This window comes from Stylophora pistillata, chromosome 2 (assembly GCF_964205215.1).
Source record: "Stylophora pistillata chromosome 2, jaStyPist1.2, whole genome shotgun sequence".
In the NCBI taxonomy this organism is placed as follows: domain Eukaryota; kingdom Metazoa; phylum Cnidaria; class Anthozoa; order Scleractinia; family Pocilloporidae; genus Stylophora; species Stylophora pistillata.
The window spans coordinates 29,981,345-30,002,014 of NC_142520.1; the positions used below are offsets into that span (position 1 = coordinate 29,981,345).

General features: G+C 38.4%; 1 protein-coding gene and 1 long non-coding RNA gene across 3 annotated transcripts; one reads left to right on the top strand and one right to left on the bottom strand.

Moving 5' to 3' along the window:
- Positions 1 to 136: 136 nt before the first annotated feature.
- LOC111325706 (mitochondrial coenzyme A transporter SLC25A16) lies at positions 137 to 9,379 on the bottom strand. 2 transcript variants are annotated; one of them, XM_088747622.1, is made up of 9 exons: positions 8,888 to 9,379; positions 6,988 to 7,080; positions 6,436 to 6,495; positions 5,974 to 6,047; positions 5,644 to 5,704; positions 5,001 to 5,189; positions 2,732 to 2,885; positions 2,469 to 2,537; positions 137 to 2,212 (listed from the first exon to the last, which is right to left on the bottom strand). In XM_088747622.1, the coding sequence occupies exons 1-9, from the start codon at positions 8,931 to 8,933 to the stop codon at positions 2,035 to 2,037; spliced, it is 924 nt and encodes a 307-aa protein (XP_088603748.1). In that variant the 5' UTR covers positions 8,934 to 9,379; the 3' UTR covers positions 137 to 2,034. The 2 variants fall into 2 exon arrangements, with proteins under 2 accessions (XP_088603748.1, XP_022785321.2); XM_022929586.2 differs by having other exon boundaries at positions 9,087 to 9,378.
- Positions 9,380 to 20,148: 10,769 nt separating this feature from the next.
- On the top strand, positions 20,149 to 20,433 carry LOC148738273 (uncharacterized). Its single transcript, XR_015996614.1, has 2 exons — positions 20,149 to 20,278; positions 20,350 to 20,433. It is a non-coding gene; the product is annotated as an uncharacterized LOC148738273 (long non-coding RNA).
- Positions 20,434 to 20,670: the final 237 nt, after the last annotated feature.

The following is a 20,670-nucleotide window of genomic DNA, read 5'->3' on the forward strand; positions in this document are numbered from 1 at the left end:
ATGCCACAGAAAAGGCCAGAGTTTGAATGATCTTGGTGCATTGATCAATTTGATGCTTCAACTTTCCCCCAGCTTTCCCCAGTTCAGTCCATTCAAATTCCCCCCTGTGCCAAAGTTCCAAATTCCAGAACTGATGTGATCATCCTTTTTTTCTTTTATTGAACACAAGACTAGCTATTGATTCATTCTTATAGACCTTTCCTTCTAGGCCATATGCTCACAAAAGTAAACTTTTTACCTCTAAATACCTCCATATTAAAAGATTAAACATGTTTATTCTGCAAAGAGGTAACAGTTGTGGTTCAAATTCCCCATGCCCCAGCCCTCTCCATCCAGAATCACTGACCACTGCATGGCATAATTATATCCCTGCAACTGTGTCATTCACCAAGACATGGACAAAGTCAGAGAGAAAAAAAAAGGAGATATACTGGGTATATTTCATTAGTGGGCCAAAGGCCTGTTTCTCAGAAGTCCTGGTAACTTAACAGGCCCATAAAGCTGTTCTGTTTTCATTCAAGACAGGGTTTCAAAAGTTTTGAAAACTATACAATAAAACTATCTGCAAAAGAAACAATTTAGACTGGTTTTAGGAAGTGCCAGGACCTGCTTCTCTCTTTGATTTTAAAATATGGCCTTGGGCCTGTTAGGTTAAGGACTATTGAGAATGCAAGACTTGCAAATTTACCTAAAATATTACTTTAATGTTATTTAATGAATTCAAAATAGTAGCTTATCTGTATTTGTTGTATTTATTTTTTTAATTATCCTTTTACATCACTCAGTGATCATGACTTTAAAGTGCACCTAAACCCAAAAATTTTTTTCGCTTAACGAAATAAGCTTATTTTTTGGAGTATTTCTGTGCAAAAAGTTTTTAATTTGCTCAAATCTTTAATTTTCTGTGCCCAGTCAAAATACGGAAAATCGGCCGCCATCTTGCCCCACAACCGAGTTTAAAGAGAAATGGCTCTAGCAGGTAATGTGACGTCAAATCAAGAACACGAAAGTCTTCATTTCACACATTTTAACTTGTATGGGAAGGTTGTAGTCAATATTGTCAGAAAATATGCCGACTAAGTGTGTTGTAGAAGGATGTAGCCACGTGCGAAATTTGCAAGAGGGTATTGCGCTTCATACATTCCTCATACAACACACCTAGTCGGCATATTTCGGACAATATCGACGACAACCTTCCCAAACAAGTGAAAATGTGTGAAATGCAGACTTTCGTGTTCCTGATTTGATGTCACCTTACCCGCTAGAGCCATTCCTCTTTAAACTCGGTCGTGGGGCAAGATGGCGGCTGATTTTCCTTATGACTGAGCACAGAAAATAGAAGATTTGTGCAAATAAAAAAAGTTTTGCACAGAAATACTCCAAAAAATACACTTATTTCGTTAAGTGAAAAAAATTTTTTGGGTTTAGGTGCACTTTAATCTGATCGAGTGAATGCTATTTTTGAGCTGCAGGCTGAAGCATGTAACAGTGGCTTAGAGTATTACTTTTCCAAGCAAATGGGAAAGAAGTCAATCACAAGTTACCCTATGCTGGTTCAAGCCCTCTGTACTTCAAAAGATTGTTCATGTCCAAGAACACACACCTAAGTATGAAATTGCAGGGGCAATGTCCTGACAATATTATGCATGTCAGCATCCATGTATCCCACAGTATGATCAATAACACATTGAGTAAAATTAGTTATTTTTCATTCTGGTTACTATTACTTTCAGTTCTTTGTACTGTCTTGAGAGTGAATTGATTGTAATGATAAGATTATAACAATTAACTTTCTGAGGTACAATGTGGTGCAGCTGTAAATGCCTAGTTCATACAGTACATGCATGACTGCTGCTTCTGAATCCAAATCTTCTTACCAACAGATACATTATTGTCTCTCAATAGTTGTCATGCTGAAGGATTATGCAACTTCTGCTTTTACTTTGCATGTTTATCAGTGACGAGTATTCTGTATTTAGTTCAGGTGTTCAACAGATGTCAGAGAAGTCTCCTTGTTTGCTGATTGACAGTAGATCACTCACTCCTCACAGTGGTCATGTCGGTACTGAGAAACTGCTTTGTAAGCTCATAAACACTAAACATGACAGCCACCTGTGGTATGACCCGCAAGTAGTTGATTGACAAGCCACGATACAAGCCTTTTCTCACACCATCTTCCAAATAGACTGTCACAAAAGTGTTTATGCAACCACTACAAAAAAATAGTTAGAATACTTTTAACAACTTCAGAACATGAAACGTTTGGACTTAAAATATTATTATCCAATATCAGTCTGACAAGTTGGAAAATAGTTTACTCTTGGAGGATTGAAGTATGTTTTGAGAAATTAACCCTTGTAAGAGCTATCATTTCAAACTTATAACCATTTAAAACCATTTCCTATTAAAAGGTGTAATTACTCGATTCTAGTTATTGCAGATTTTCTCACAATATGGTTTTCCATTACCTGTATTTGTAGCCATCAGACACTGCACCAGCAAGCTGCATTCGTCGTCTAACAACATCTAGAGGATATCTGCAGACAACATATGGAAATTCATTTATGAAGAAAGTAAGATAGATAAGGTAACCACAAATACTGGTGACTTTTCTTTTTTTCACTAAAGTTATTCAGCCCAGGAATAATTTTAAATCCAAGTGGTTTCTGTGCGTGACATGCTAAGTAACTAATATATAGTAACTGTTGTGAACAAGAAGGTTAAAACTTACGCCACTGTCTGTGAAGAGGCACCAGCAACTGCACCGCACAACAGCCCTCCAACTGGTGTTAGAACTACTTGACCCTCTCCGTTTTTCTTTGTCAAAGGGCCGCTCATTGAAAGTATGAAGTCTTTGATACTCTCATATGTGAAAAACCCAAATCCTGTAAAACAATTAATAAAAAAAAATTTAAATAGGTATAGTATACAGTCAATAATCCATTGAATTAAAATCAAAATAAGGCAGAATTTGTACCTGCTGAGTTTTTTAGAAAGGAAACAGTACAAAAAATGCAGCAAATGTCAGAAATGCAATCACAAATGATTTGTCAAGGGGATCACACTTAAGGTCAGGGTCTGACTTACAGAATCTCAATAAGCAACAAATTTACCAGTTTTTGGAGCATTGGCAGAAGTGTATACTAATAATAATAATAATAATAATAATAATAATAATGACCTTTATTAGCATACTTCCACATAGTGGCTCTTCGCTACTAATATAAAAACTAACTATATACATAATACTTACAATAAATGAAAATTGATAAAGTAGTGAATAATAAAAACTATACTTAGTCTGGATTATCTATTGCATGTCAGTATGTGTCTCTTAAGATTTATACAAAAAAGTGCATGGTCACTGCAATTCCTTAGCTCCGCAGGAAGCTTATTAAAAGCTTCTGCAGCTTAATTGATCTTGTAGAGTGCTGTTATCAATTTTGTAGGCAAGTTCTAATTTTGGCAGTGCTTTCAATAAGACCTGGCACCCGCCGGAGCTCCGGCAGCTATTCTGTTGCGAGTCGCCGGGTATATTTCACCGCGCTCAAGTCGCAGTCGCCACGCTAAGTCGCAATCAAGTCGCTCTCCGGCGGGTGTTGTACCGAGGTAGCCACCTATTTCAAATCTTATTGAAAGCACTGTTTTGGTGCAGCTAATGACCTAAGATTATATTTATGATGTGTTGCTTGAGTTTTAGTGGAAAGTCCTCATTGTATAATGACTTGTGCACTAGCTTAGCTATATTAAATTCTAAACGCTCTTTGATTGTGAGCCAACCTAGCTTTCTAACATCCTGGAGTCCAGAAAATTTAGTTAACACAAAACCCGCACACATGTTCTGTACTCTTCGAAGGCGTTTGGTCTGGTACTCTGGGAGAGGACTAAACCCAATAATCCAGTTTAGAGAATATAAGACTTTCCACCAGTTGTTTCCTTATGTGGTATGGTGCGAAGTTTTTTAGTTTCCGTAGTACTGCTAAAGCACCGTAACACGATGACAACAGATTCGTTATGTGTTCTTGCCATGTTAGTTCCTGATCCAGATAAACTCGATCCCAAAAGCTTGGTGCTTGAGACTTTCTCAAGTTAGTGTCACTGCAGTATACATCTGCAGAAAAATCATTTAAAGAGTGTGCGTGCGCCAATTGTCTTGTAGAGAGAAGCATCCATTTCATTTTTTCTGAATTCAATGCCAAATTGGACGATTCAGAGTAACTGCTCAGGCTTCTTATTGTCTGATTAGCATCCTTTATGCACACCTCTATTTCATGCGGCTTTGAGTGGTGAAGCAACGTGGTATTGCATCCGCATATTGAAAGCATTTGCAACTCAACGTTTTCTGGAGGTCTGCTACATAGATATTGAAAATTAACGGTCCTAAGATTGATCCTTGAGGGACGCCGAAGCACGTCTCCAACTGCTGAGAACACTTGTCATCTATCATTACATACTATTGTCTGCCCGTAAGATAGGAGGTCATCCAGGTTAGAAAATCCTTTGAAAAACCTATTGAGTGCATTTTATAAATAACTGACTTGAAGTTCACAGTGTCAAAAGCTTTCGAGTAGTCTGCAAGAATCATGAGAGTTACTTTGCCGTGACGCATTGCACGTGTAATATCGTCTCTAATCCCCAGTAATGTCGTAAAGGTTGGGAAGGCTATGTGACCAAACACTATGTGTTTATCTGATTCCATTTATTTCAATTTATTTCTTTTGAATCAATTCTGATGAATGAAGAATCAAGAGCAAGAGCAGTCTGCTCTGGATAACTAGACACTGTTATCATGTCCATTACTTTTGAAACTTAACTACCCATTAATTTAACATAATACTTCAAATTGGCTTTGGATGCTATGCAACAAATTTCAGGTTTATAGTAAAACTTCCATAGCATCCACAGAAGGAGAAAAGGCATATTCTCCTAACAGTAATTATAGTTCAAAAACAGAGCAACATGTTAGTTTGTAGTTTTGTAAGACCACCATGTTGACTTACCAACAGCTGGAATCATTGAAAGAGCTGTAGCTGCATAACCTCTGTAAAGAGCTGCAAACCCTCCCTCTGTGGTGATAATCTGGCGAATTACATGACATATTCCACAGTAAATTTCTTCATCAGCCACTTGAAATGCCAGGCGTGAACGTACAACATCCAAGGGATAGGTCAGTGAACAAGCTGTAATACCTGGTGAGAGAAGGGATACGGAAATGTTTTAAAAACAACTGATAATCACATTCAATGATAATCTGAATAGCATGTAATTATAGAAAAATAATCTGACTATATCAAGTTCAGAATTGTTTGATTATTTTCAAAGTGACTGGTCTGGTGTCACTGATAGTCCTCAATAATTTATGTTCCTAACTTTAGATGAGATGATATAATGTGACCTTCAAAAGGGTGGAGGGGTAGCAGGAGGTTTGGAAAGGTTACAGCTGCAGTGTCCTCAATAGCCTATGCCAAACTTATGCACAGCCCATTGGCATGCTTATAAAATTAAGCTATGATTACTCAGCAGAACTGAAAATCTGGGAACCTCCAGGAGTAAGTAACTGAGTTTGTACCTAAAATTATAACATAATTGATAAACAATTTGAAAAGTGTTAAATACAAATGATCAACTATCCATTCTTTATACCTGCAAGAGATCCAGAGAGCAGCTTACCCAAAGCACCATTAAAATACAAGGAGTTTAAGGCCTGTGTTGGAAAATAGAATAGTAAGTATTTGAAATTTAACACAAAGTATCCTCAAAGCATCACACAGTGATTAACATGTAACTTAATTCTCCCTTTAATATCCATACATCATCCAGCCAACAGGAATACTCAATCAATCTAGAAGAAGTTTTTACCTTGATCTAACATCAATTTCTTGTAACTAATTTACAAGGAAACATGTATTAGCAAGAGGGGAGAATTAACATTCAGATCTTGGAGGTTAAAGGGTTAAGCGACTATGTACTGACCTTCTTATACTGTTCATATGATACAAACTGAACAGCACCGTATGGAAAAACCCGCAACATAAGAGCACCATTCCCTGAGAGGAAAAACATTCCAAATTGTGAATATTAACAGTATTGGTTTTAATTTTATAAACAGTAATTATTCAATTGCTACTAATAAAAATAAATGGCCTGTAGCTGAGTTGAGTTTTAAACAATATGTAAGGGCATGGAGTTGATTGGTTAGTTTGTAAATGAACCTAAATTTACAACAAAGAGGGAGAAAAGAAGCAATGTAAAAGTTAGAGAGGTCTACATTTTCATTTCCATTTTTTTTACAAATATCCAGAGATCCATAAGAGATTTACAGGCCCAGTCTAACTCAAATTAAACTTTACAACCAGTTCAAAAGTTCCCAAGGACAGAGAACTCCTATGTTGTGACTTATAGGTTTAATCACTTCTTTATAAAATAATAGCATACCTCTGTAATAACCCAAAGGTCCTTCCTTATGGTAAATGGTTTTCAGAGCCCTAAATACACCTGAAACAAAAGACTTAATTATACAATCTTACAAATATATATGTTCAGGGCTATAAATTATGTTCCTTTCAGAGAGTTGTAGTTGAAAATGCAATTTATGTCAGACTGCTATCTCTCAAGGAAGTTTGTCAACACTCAGTAAGATCTCTCTGTACTTAACATCAGGAGATCTTTGTAGATGGTATTGTAAGCAGAGTAAACTAAGGTGAACACAAATTATCTTTCAGTACAGTTTACTGCCATAATATATAAATACATTTTGATTTTATTAAAAATAAAACACATAATATATAAATATATTTTGGTTTTATTAAAAATAAAACACACTAGAGAACTTGACACACAATCACTGCACCAATTACATCTCACACCCAATTTCATATAATTACTTATAATTAGTAATTGTAACAAACATCATGACTACATGAAGATCTGAAACTGCAGACTTTTCTAATCATATGTATGCATACATTTGTCAGAAAACTAGCCTACCCATGTTCTTGTAGTGTTCATTCTGAGCCTGGAAGAGAATTTTCAGTCTTTCCAAAGGAGCTGTAGATGTCTTTGCACAGCATGTTGACAATCCTGTATAGTAAACACAAAAATAAGTTAACAAGACATATTCACATGTATTTATCTTAGGTTCTGACTGATTCAATAATTTTGGTTTTGGTTTTATGCAACTTGACTCCCTAAAAATAATAATATTACATAGAGGCCAACTACCCATGTCTATCTGCTATTCTTCCAGATACAGACCAAATCCCCGTATCTCCTGCAAGGGTTCTGTCCTCGTGTACCGGTTCACAAGAGCCGTTACAAAAGACCGAACAATACACAACAGCTAACCAATGACTCCTAAACAAAGAAAGAACAATGGTAATTCCCTTGTGAACCGGTACACCAGGACAGAACCCCTGCAAGGGTTAAAAATCCTTTTGCCTTTTCCCACCACATTGGTATGTGACATTTCTTTCTCAGTGTCTTTCCACACAAAACAGTAATTGAATTGGGCACACACAAAAGTCCAACATAAATATTTGATCAAAAAACCTTCATTTTTTTTTTAAGGAGACAGATTATAATGGATTTCTCCTCTATCACAGAGAAATAGAAATATTACTTATGTTGTTTTTTGGAAAAGTGCAAAGGAAACGCGATCATACTAAAATGCACTACTGCACACCACAAACTGTAAACCATGCAGACCATGCAAACTGTCCAGACTTCATGGGAAATTATGTTTGACTGACAAGTTAACCCTTCAGTGCAGTACACCTATGATTATCTATATTTTTTTATTTATTATTGTTGCTGAAAAGCGTTATTGAGAGGGGCTTCCATTAAATTTAAATAGCTCTGTTCCATCTAAGTAGCACCATCTTTTAGAAAAATGTGGGATGCAAGTGGATGAGCACAGTGTGAACATTGGTTGGAGGGTGTCCTTGACATTTCATCTTTGCTCACGCATCTTCAGAGTACTGATTAAATATCAGCCCAAAACATCATCTGGAAACCATTTTTGGAGGCCCTAATAAGAAATTATTTGCTTAATCCACACTGCACGCAGCGGCGCCTTGTGTGCCACTTTTGTTTTAACCTTATTTTAATATCCGGCAGAGCAAATGAAAAGCAGCAAAGAAGCTGTTTGTAGTAACATTATATATACGGCTACCCACCAATAGATCGTAAGCAAAAACCAATCAAAACACGTAAATTATTCACTTTATCACATATTAATTAACTGTTTATAGTAAATGGTACATGTGTAATTTAGTGTATGACAGTGCTTTAACCACCACACGTAAATCAACATGGCGACAAGTTAGACAATTACTTTCCTTTAATTTCCAGTGGCTTGCAGATAGTTAGCATTCACTTCGGAAAGTGTTGGTAGGACTGCGATGAAGTTTTTCAAAACATTAACAGATTTGTTGGGTTATACGCGTTGAACAGAGAAAAACCCAAGCTATGCTTTCGAAAGAGCTCTTGGGCTGTTTGTCCTTCGACGAGTTCCCTCGTTCAGCCCTATAGAACCTGTTCTAGGACTTTTCCGCATACAACAGAGAAAACAGGTGACGTCTGCATGCATGCGACCCTTGAACAGGCTACTTATTCATTCATGGAAAACAAAGCTCAGGCTTTCGAATGTTTGTTTTGATTAAATACTGAATTTGCTGAGACAAAGAGGGAACGCCTCTTCTGTTGAAAATCGTTTGACAGAGCAAGTTAAAGTACGTTTACCAACAGATGTACGACTATTCAACACGGGATCGACTGATCACCCATTAAAGTTGTGGACCAACTTACATTATAGCTATGCAAAGAAATCTATTGTGACAAAAGATCAAGAGATCCAACAGCGACAAAAGTAATACCACGCAAAACTAACCTCCAGCTACAAATGTTAGGAGTACATGGTCAGCCTTCGCCTCCATTTTCCTCTAAGAAAAACCCCAGAGTAAAACATGGACCAAGCCTGACAGAGATGATCTCGGTTGAAGTGATCACTCTTTACCAAAAGTAAAGGAAATTCTTCGTTCGTGTATAATTTTATTTCCCGTTCTTCACTCTGAAATAGGAGTGCGTACCTCACTTGTGAACGAGAACCACTATCTGGGCTATGATATTGCCGGTTGTATACGAGATCCACTATCGGAGCTTTAGTACTTTAAAGTCGGATGTGTCATTTTTCAACGAGTAGAACACGCAGATATCCTCTGCCACTGGATCTACCTGCCACTTCGCACGACCAGCATCGTCATGAATCAACATCATGTCATACACGTGAAAGCAACAGGGGGGTTACACGTTTTGACATTTTAGTCACGTACACATTTTACAGTTTCTCAACTTTTTAGAAGTGTTTCTAAAACTCGCACTTGATACGAACAGAGGTGTCAGTCAAAAATATTTTTTTTGTAGAAAAAAAATTGACAAAAGTGTACTTATTTTAGTGTGATGCGTGATAATCTCCTGATTGTCAGCACCGTTTGTTGCGTGACCATGATACGAAGCGTGATGCGGATTTACAATCGTGGAGGGTGAGTGATGAAAAACGTCTGCTCATGCGTGGCGTGAGCATGTTGATGTTGTCGTTAGCGAGCTTTTCGATCGTTCGAAATGTCGGCGCTATTTAAACTGTGTATTCGTGGATATATTTTGCCTTTGAGACTGGAATGTAAGGACGCTGTTTCCAAATAAGAACTGAACTCGTCGACATGTTGAACGTATTATTTTTGGGAAATGTTTATTTGCTTGCTCAAGAGCCAACAACTTTCAGTACTCGGTAAGGAAACACTTTGCAAGTTTAAAACCGCCTCCCGGTTAGCTCAATTGGTTAGAGCGCTGGACTGTTCAGTTGTGTGGGAGGTTGAGGTCGATGGTTCGAGCCCCCGGTCGGACCAACACTCATGGTCTTAAAATAACTGAGGAGAATGCGCTACCTTTCTATAATATCAAGAAATGGATGGGTATTCTAGTCTTCTCGGATAAGGACGAATAAACCGTAGGTCCCGCCTTCTGCATCTATTAATTAGTTTATCATATAAGGGGCAAAAATTACTGGATTGTGATTGGTCAAGACAGAGGGCATTTTTTTCTTAATTTTGCCCCGGGCAAAATTACATGAAAATGATTGGCTGAAAATCGCTTAGCAACGACTGCCACGGTAAAGAAATTTCTGTTTGTTTTGTAACAATGGCGTCCCGTTTTGCGCGAGATCAGTAGGAAAACATTTTGCCCCTTATATTATAAAAAAGTAATCACATGGTTCCTCGTAAAATTAAGGATAAATATCACTTGTGTTTTCGGAAGTTGCAGAAAGCGCCCTTGTCGCTGCGCGACTCGGGCGCAACTTCCGAAAACACGCGTGATATTAATCCTTAATTTTACTCGGCCCCATGCGATTACCTTTACTAATCTGGTTAGGCAGGGGACGTTAAAGAACCCACTCACGAGATTACTGTGATATGATCTGGCCTGTTTACTGAGAATTGGGGGGAGGGGGTATTTTCAAATAAGTTTCCTTCGATTGTTTGTATACTGCTGATGCAGTCCGGCCTATGTCCCCCGAAAAGTGTTGTGATGCGCATTTTATAAGATCCACATGTTAATTTGCGCAATGTAAATATTAAATTATTATTATTTCTTTGAGTATAATTTACCTCTATTTTAGATAACAAGCTAAGATTCAAATTGATAGAAGGTAAATAATACCATGCTTTGGTAATAAATGTGAATCTCGAAGAAAAATGGAACTTTTTATCAAGTCGAAGCGAAAGCACACCCATCCTACACGGTGTTACATGAACCAACTGAAAACGCTGCAAAATATCGCGTTACCCCATGCGTAGCTACAGCACAAGTTACAAATTGCGTTACATATCGCTTTCGCTGGAACTTAACATTCGTGTTACAGTCCTAAGAGTGTATTGCAAATCAGTTATTTCCATATGGCATGAGAGAAGCTCTTATGAATGCTGCCACTCAGCAAAAGCCACATGAAGTCCATTGTTCTCGTGGGTGTACTATCAAAAAGAAAAATTCCTGGCAAAGTTGGAATAAGTACAACGGTGTTGGAACTCAAATGAAAACAGAAGCTGGAATTGCCTCAGGATTAATGCTAACAGGTAGTTCAGGACCAATAGTGGTATGGTCGATGATATTGTTCAGTGCTTTAGGGCCTTGCAGAGGCTGTAACACACCAAAGGTTTGAGGAGTTTTGTGTGATTGAATCATAGATCCTGTTGCCTAGTAAACGCGACAAAAACATAGGCAATATTTTGGTCAGAAGTTCTTTTCAGACTAATGACCAACCAGGCACTTTTAAATGCGCTCGTGCACGATGCAAAACGTGCCCTTTCATTCACAACACTGATAAAATATCGGGACCTAAACGATCCATTAAGATCACCGATCACTTCACGTGCACCTCCGCGAATGTAGTCTATTGCATAACTTGCACTTATTGCAAAAAGATATACATCGGCGAAACAGGCAGAAGACTAGGTGACCGATTCCGAGAACACCTTCGAGACGTGGAAAGGAATGACAAGGACACATCGAAACCAGTCGCTAGGCATTTTAATTTACCTAATCATTCTAAGCAACATATGGCAATCTGCGGTCTTTCCTTACACTTAGGTAGCACGGAAAGCCGTAAAAATCTTGAACAAAAGCTCATCTTTCAAACCGGCAGTCTAAATCCCACAGGGATCAACGAACGCTTTTCATTCCACTAATTTGTTCTTGTTTTTCTCGTTGCCATGTTCCCACCAATAACGTAGCTCCATTTTCTGCCTTTAAAAGCACACACAACCCACAATTCCTCTATTCGCTCCGACGAAGGGCTAACGCTCGAAACGTCAGCTTTTGTAATCGTTACGGTGGCCAATTTACCATTTCAACTTTGTTGATATATCCAAGTTATTACATTCTCTCACAATTTGTGTCAGTTCTTCCCTAACATCACGCCCTGATCCGTCTTCCGACGCCATCTCTATTCATGGGCGTTAATGGTCGGGGCACTGCAATACAGCGTATTTAACTGGGACTGGACGGGGATTTTGTTGAATGACGATATTTTGAATGTCCGGGAACTTTCGAACACCTAGTCATAATAGAAGGTATGTCATTAAATAACTATGCATGGTAGAAGTTGAATAATTGTTTTTGTTGAGTAAAAAGTTTGGACTGAAGTTGAACAATTAATTTTGTTCAGTAAAATAAATGTACCTATTGAAGTTGAATAAATATTGTTGTTGAATGAAAATAATTTTCGTTGAATATGAGAAGAAAATTCGTGTCGTTGAACATAAATATAAAATGTCGAATACAACTGTAAACTGTTGTATAAAAATATATTTTGTTGAGCATAAATATTAGTTGCTGAATAAAAATATGTAAGATACAATGAAATATATGAAGTTCATATATTTTGTACTGCGGTATTAGATACATATGATGCACGATCCTCGCAGTAGATAGCGCTATTTAAGCAATAGCGAAAATCAGACCTGAAAAAAATCAGGCCTGTACGGTATTCGAACCACTGACCTCTGCGATACTAGTGCAGCGCTCTACCAATTGAGCTAACAAGCCAACTGGGAGCAGGCCGTTAAGTTGATTCGTAATAAACCCGTGAAAGTGATAAATGAGATACAATGAAATATATGAAGTTCATATATTTTGTACTGCGGTATTAGATACATATGATGCACGATCCTCGCAGCAGATAGCTCTATTTAAGCAATAGCGAAAATCAGACCTGAAAAAAATTAGGCCTGTATGGGATTCGAACCACCGACGGTTCGAATCCCGTACAGGCCTGATTTTTTTCAGGCCTGATTTTTTTCAGGTCTGATTTTCGCTATTGCTTAGATAGCGCTATCTACTGCGAGGATCGTGCATCATATGTATCTAATACCGCAGCACAAAATATATGAACTTCATATATTTCATTGTATCTCATTTATCACTTTCACGGGTTTATTACGAATCAACTTAACGGCCTGCTCCCAGTTGGCTTGTTAGCTCAATTGATAGAGCGCTGCATTAGTATCGCAGAGGTCAGTGGTTCGAATCCCGTACAGGCCTGATTTTTTTCAGGTCTGATTTTCGCTAATGCTTAAATAGCGCTATCTACTGCGAGGATCGTGCATCATATGTAAAAATATGTAAGTTTTTTAATTTTGCAACATTTGGCTAACCATATTTGTCGGGGTTAAATTCCATTTGCCATTTCTGAGACCATTCCTGAAGTGCTGTTAGATCTTAAAAATCTGACCACCGGTAGGCTATAGGGTAGGCCACAGGGTAGGCCACAGGGTAGGCCATAGGGTAGGCCATAGGGTAGGCCACAGGGTAGGCCATAGGGTAGGTCACAGGGTAGGCCACAGGGTAGGCCGTGGCCTAGGCCAGGTTTTGTCCACACCTCCCTCAGATCAAAACATGACTTATTTCATTTAATTGCGATTATTATTTGCTAGAAAAATGAGGGTTTTTTAACAAAGACTCCTTCTTGAAAATGAAGCTCCAACCACCAAACGAAACGATCAAATCAAGGTTCGTAAACTATTGTAAGAGCGAGTTCATGAGCAGAAATCAAGTAACTTTGGCTAACCTCAGTTCTCCATGAACACAGAAATCAAAGGGTATTCTTTGCCTACAACCTGGCACTCGCTCTGACGAGGGTTAAAGCTCAAAATGTCGGTTTAGAAAATACAGAAACGGTGGTCAATGCATTTTCCGGACAACTCGCCCCCTGCACAATTAACCCCAAGCAACTCGCCCCCGATCTTCAGTTAACTAGCCCCCCGATATTCAGACAACTGGCCCCCAATATGAAAACATCTATGTTACACTAGACAAATATATTTTTATGCTCATAAAGCAATAATTTCTTGAAAGAAGAAGAAAGTTTGTTTTTTAAAGTACATTACGAGACCGAGACTTGCGTTTCAGTTTTGTAGCGATCGATTGTAACAATCGCGTAAACACATGAACGTGACCATTTTGTAATCCAGCCATAACACTGGAAGTTGCTGAAGTGAAACAGATCTGTTTGTTTTTTTGTTTTGAAGCATTCTGGAAGGAAAGTTGAGGTTGGAGAAGGAAAAGACGCAAATATGTAAATACAGCACCATCTTGGTTAAAGCACGTGTTCAAGCGTATTATGATGTAATCATACTCATTCGATAACTAAGAATTTGTTCATTTATTCATAAACACAAATATACATGGACAATACTCCAAAACATAAAACAAAAACAGTAAACGCTGTTTCATTACAATTACTTCAAATGGCTTACTGTATTTTGCGAAACGAAGCTAGAGTCGCTCTCGGCTATCGCCTCGAGCGACTCTTACGTTTCTTTCGTGCTTAGCAACCTCCCACGTGCATCCATAACTCAATAGTGTACGCTGTGGTGTTTACCATTTGTTAAATAAAGAGTTTGAGCCAAAAGGTCAGAAGTGCGCCGTTTCACAAATTACAGATATGTAAATCTGTAATTTGTGAAACGAGCTCTTTGAAGACTCTCACGATATGTAACTTATTTCTTCCGATTCTCTAACACTTTTCGTAGAGACAACTCGATGCAGTAATGATTTGTAAATAAAGAGTTTGAGCCAAAAGGTCAGAAGTGCGCCGTTTCGCAAATTACAGATATGTAAATCTGTAATTTGCCAAACGAGCTCTTTGAAGACTCTAACGATATGTAACTTATGTCTTCCGATTCTATAACCCTTTTCGTAGATAAAAATCGGTAGCAGACAGGAAAGAAGTCCCAAAAGATAAATTGCTTTCTGTTCATAAACTATCAACTGGACTAGGCGGCCGGTAAAAAATAACAAAATTGTTGTAGATTTTAAATGTACAAACATACATACGAGGCTGTACGCGCAAGGTTTCTGACACATGCTACAGCAATGTCAAAGGGCAGAATTCCAATTTTGACCTGGTTTTCATCTGGTACTAAACAAATGCTATTAGAGCCTTCAAAAAGCTCGTTTCGCAAATTACAGATTTACATAACTATATCTAATTTGCGAAACGGCGCACTTCTGACTTTTTGACTCAAACTTTATTTACAAATCTTCACTGCATCGAGTTGTATCTACGAAAAGTGCTATAGAATCGGAAGAAATAAGTTACATATCGTTAGAGTCTTCAAAGAGCTCGTTTCGCAAATTACAGATTTACATATCTGTAGTTTGCGAAACGGTGCACTTCTGACCTTTTGGCTCAAACTCTTTATTTACAAATCATTACTGCATCGAGTTGTCTCTACGAAAAGTGTTAGAGAATCGGAAGAAATAAGTTACACATCGTTATTGTCTTCAAAGAGCTCATTTCGCAAATTACAGATTTACATATCTGTAATTTGCGAAACGGCGCACTTCTGAACTTTTGGCTCAAACTCTTTATTTACAAATCATCACTGCATCAAGTTGTATCTAAGAATAGTGTTTAAGAATCGGAAGAAATAATTTATATATCGCTAGAGTCTTCGAAGAGCTGGTTTCGCAAAATACAGTACGGGTTTACTCGTTTGGTTTGGTTTCGTTTCGCAAAATACAGTAAGCCCTTCAAATGTCATGGCTGGATTACAAAATGGTCACTTTCATGTGTTTACGCGCCTTGTTACAATCGATCGCTACAAACGTAAGTCTCGGTCTCGTAATGTACTTTAAAAAACAAACTTTCCTCTTCTTTCAAGAAATTACTACTTTTTGAGTATAAAAATATATTTTTCCAACGTAACATTGGTGCCAGAGTAGTATATTGCGCCTGACTGGAATAAACCGAGAGGTCTGGGTCCGAGTGAGTTCTAAGTAACAATTAATCGCCGAGGGCGAGGTGAATATCGTCGAATAATCCCCGAGACGAAGTCGAGGGGATTATTCGACAATATTCACCGAACCTGAGGCGAATAATTGTTTTAGTATAATTTCAAAGCTGAACAACAAAGGAATTTCTAAAATCATAACATTTTAATAAAATTTATTAACATTTTAGTTTAACATTTTATATAAACCGCGCGGAGCGGTTTATATAAAATGTTGTAACCTAGGTAGTCTCATGATTATCTGACCATCAAATTTTAATCAAGTCATAGCATCCTTACATGTTTTTCGGATCAAAGTCAATGACCTGTCTGTCCAAATTGTTTCCGAGTTATGACGTGTGTCAATCAATGATAGACCAATGGAAGTCTAGCAATGGATGTATAAGAGTGGCTATGAGTCGGAATGGTATGATCATACATGGGACCAAAGTGATGATGAAGAAAGTTCGATTTCATCCAATCAGACAAGTGGTGTATCTCACTGAAATTCATCCCTACATAGAAGTCGAAGAAAAGATAAATACAATCAAACCGTTCCTGGATACTCCGTTTAAACACAAAATAAGAGCGGTAAAAGAGAGGCAACATAGCAAGTACCTATATACAAGCACGTTTTACACAAAACCTCGACATCTATATGTGATAAAACGATTGGAAGAATTACAAGGACCACAATCCAAAGACTTAATTAGCTCATATGATATGGACTTGCTTTACATGTGACGAAACATGACTAAAACGTGGAAACATTGCCACGGTCGCTACGCGACCGCATTCCGGACACGCGCACAGGAGCAGGAAAGAGGAAGAGAAGGAAAGGGTGTACATAGAATGATCTAGTATCATTGTAATAAACTGTTTTAAACTGTCACATTTGTTAGTGGTAATGTCTTACCGCGAGTGTATATGAGTCCCAAGAACTGAGTAAAGTTGAGGAATAAAATGACTAGAACGAGTGAGTAAATGTGAAGAATGAATTATAGTAATGCGTATAATACCAGCAAGATGTACATTGATACCATATTTCCGCAGGTTTATAAGCGATTCCTTTACTCCAACTCACATGTATAGGCATCATCCAATTTAAGTAAAGCAATCTTCTCGGTAATTTCTTGTATCCACTGTGGCATATATACTTTTCTCAATCTGCTAATTTCTACACTGTGCCACGCTTCTTTCTCTATCTCGTCAATCAATATATCGCATTGACCACATTCACATGTATACTGTACAAAGGAAGGCATAGCTACTCTGAAGCAAGTGAGTACGAAACGAAAGACTTATATACGCTATGTTTTATGACAGCTTGTCAATCAGAGTGACATTTACGTTCAAACACATTTATGTATAAAAATGTTCTTACATTCTACAATCATTTCAAACACCATGTCATCTGAAAAACAACTGTTCCTAGCTCATTTGGACGAGGAGATTGAACAGAATCCCCAGTGGGCCGGAGCCGTCCTAGACGAATTATTTGCCATTGTAAAAGAAAAAGCTACCACGCAAGATCTTTGTGAAATACGCAGACAAGTGACTAAATACATTGACGAAATTGAAACCTATGATTCCAACGTGGGAGAACATTCTACTTTCCATCAATTGTACAAAGACATGATGACAGCTTTTCTAGCTTATGTTACCTATTTACAAATCAAATACCGCGCCGTGTGAATAAATAAACCATATGCAAATGTTGTATTTAATCCCTACGCCATCTTGGATTCTTTTGTTGTCATTGTCTTGAGAAAACCGTTATTTTTAAAAAACTGACCTCATGAACCTACGCGATAACCCTAACCCTAAAACCCTACTCATGAACCTACGCGATAACCCTAACCCTAACCCCTAAAACCCTAACCCTAACCCTAACCCTCGTACACCTACGCGGTATGAATAATTAATTAGAACTCACTCGGCCGAGACACTCGGACCCAGACCTCTCGGTTTATTCCAGTCAGGCGCAATATACTACTTGCCAGTTGTCTGAAGATCGGGGGCGAGTTGTCTGGGGCTAATTGTCTAGGGGGCGAGTTGTCTGACATTCCATTTTCAACTCAGTGGATAAAACTACATTCTTTTGTAACACCCCTCCCCCTCCCCCGACGCTCTGACGCAACACGACAATTTCTTTAGAAACTTTTCCCCCTTTGGACTTGAGAATAGTTTTGCTCTACCGCAAATATCCTAACTACAAAAACCTTTTCTTTTATATATCCAGACCTCTCAAGTCTCACGATTTTGTCGTGAGACTCACGATTTTCAGTTCAATCTCACGGTCTCACGACGAGACAGACAAATCTCACGATAAATAGAGGCGCAAGCCTAAAAGGATAAATGTTTTGTATAATTTCATTTATGGCTTGCTAGACGCGAGTTTTTTGTGCCAATTCTGTGCAAATCCGTCACAAATCAAGTTGTTAAGTTCTTTGTCCGTCTGTTCGCTGGAAACACCGTGAGTCGTCCATGACCATGTATAGAACAATTTGAAATAGTAAATTGGCCACCTTTACGATTATAAAAGCTGACGTTTCGAGCGTTAGCCCTTCGTCATTATACAAAAAAATTATCCTTTTAGCCTGCGCCTCTATTTATCGTGAGATTTTCCTGTCTCGTCGTGAGACCGTGAGATTGAACTGACGTTTCGAGCGTTAGCCCTTCGCTCCGACGAAGGGCTAACGCTCGAAACGTCAGCTTTTATAATCGTAACGGTGGCGAATTTACCATTTCAACTTTGTTGATATATTCAAATTATTTCGTTACCCCCACCGACGCAGCTCCAAACAGTTTCTTTAGAAACTATCAGCCTTTATTTAAACAATAGAGTGTTTCTGTCGAGGAACTATCGGCTGATAGTTGCCCCTTGGAAATTTGTTCCTAAAACTAGCATATTTGCCCGAGAAGCGAAGCTTCGAGGGCAAATATGCTAGTTTTAAGAACATCAAATTTCCAAGGGGCAACTATCAGACCGATAGTTCCGAGACATGAACACTCTATTGTTTTTATTGTTCACCACTAAATTTTCTTTCGCGCCTACAGCTTGTCACAAATGTCAATAATTCGCAACCGTACATTGGCTAAATAATATGTTATACCTGTCAGAATTGAAAAGTCACTGTTTTTCCGATCTGCCTAACTTCGCGGCCGTCAAACTATTCAAAACTTTTCACGGATGAATACTATCAGTACAGGTATTTTCCGCGGACGGGCACTATCCATCCAGGTATTTTCCGTGGGCGCGCACTATGGGCTGTTAGAACATAACTAGCAGAGTCGCGCAATCAAATTCATCATACGTGAGCTTGCTCAAAATCCCGATAGTGCACGCTGATGGCGTCAGCAAATCCGACTTCGCCAGAAATTTTTCTTTTCGCGCGAGCGGCCATTGTTAGCGCGGGGAAAAATAATATATTTCGCGACAATAATGGATACAAACAGAAACTCAGCCTACTAGTCCGAAAACGAAGACAATGTTTCGACCTTTTCCCTTGGGTTAGAGCTCTTAAATGAGGCAGAAAAAGAGAAAAACAAAGGAAAAGGAGACTCGGCATCAGCGCCGTCACGATTCGCTTCAACTGATATTGTTGTCCGTTTTTCGCGTCGGATTTGATGCACAATTCCACCGGCCATGTTCTAAAACGATTGGTTCATGCTTTCAGCTGTGCACTATCGAGTTATGGAGCACGTGGGAAGTTTGGAGAGCACTCAAGAAGCTAAAGTTGCCCTCGGCTATTGCCTCGGGCAACTCTTACGCTTCTTTCGTGCTCTCCAAACTTCCCGCGTGCTCCATAACTCGATAGTGCACGCTAAAGCATGAACCAATTGTTAAATAGTGTCTCTCCACGGATGAACACTATCGCGTCATGTGATCGATTTAAACCAATAAGAACCGGAGAAAATTTAGTGGTGAACTATAATTAACAATTATTCGCCGAAGGCGAGGTGAATATCGTCGAATAATCCCCGAGACGAAGTCGATGGGATTATTCGACAATATTCACCGAACCTGCGGCGAATAATTGTTTTAGTATAATTTCAGAGCTGAGCAAAGAGTTTCCAGCAATCTGATTGGTCGAGCGGTTCCTTATATGACGCTATATAAACCGCTCCACGCGGTTTATATAAAATGTTAAAATAAAATGTCACTAAATGTTACTAAAATGTTATGATTTTAGAAATTTCTGTTGTCAGCTCTGAAATTATCCTCGGCGAATAATTAGGGAGCTTAAACAACCACGACGAAAGGGACGACGACGACGTCAAGTAATCGCGGAGGGTCTGGAACGAGGACGTCGTTTTTAGCGGGAAAATGAAACTTAAGCAGTGAAGTTGCTCAAGGACGACGACGTCTGAAATCTTGTTTATTCTCGCTTCGTCAGTTTAAGAAATGACATCGTTCATAGACGTCCAAAACCTTCTTCTTCTCACTCATGGTCCAAATTTCCACATATATACCGAAAATTCGAGAGTAGGTTATTAAATTCTTGAACATCAACAGTCCAAGGAATTATTAAGCTTTAGCTTTATTTACAATAATTTACGCATCGCAAAAGTTTAAAATATTAAATTTTACGCAAGTTGTTTGAGATTTAAATTCACTTCTAAGTGTTGCTGATATAAACAAACCTATTTTGCACAGGGTTTGTCTGATTTTCAACATGCTTTAGCCTGATATGTTCTACCTTTGATGCTCCTTCCTTTGGCGAGCAAACGACGTAAGTCTGTCAATTTAATCAATGCTAGCTAGCGATCGGCACAGATAGCAGTCGTCGCGCTTCACCCAAGAATACTATTTTTTCCCGTGTGATTTAGTCGGAATAATTTT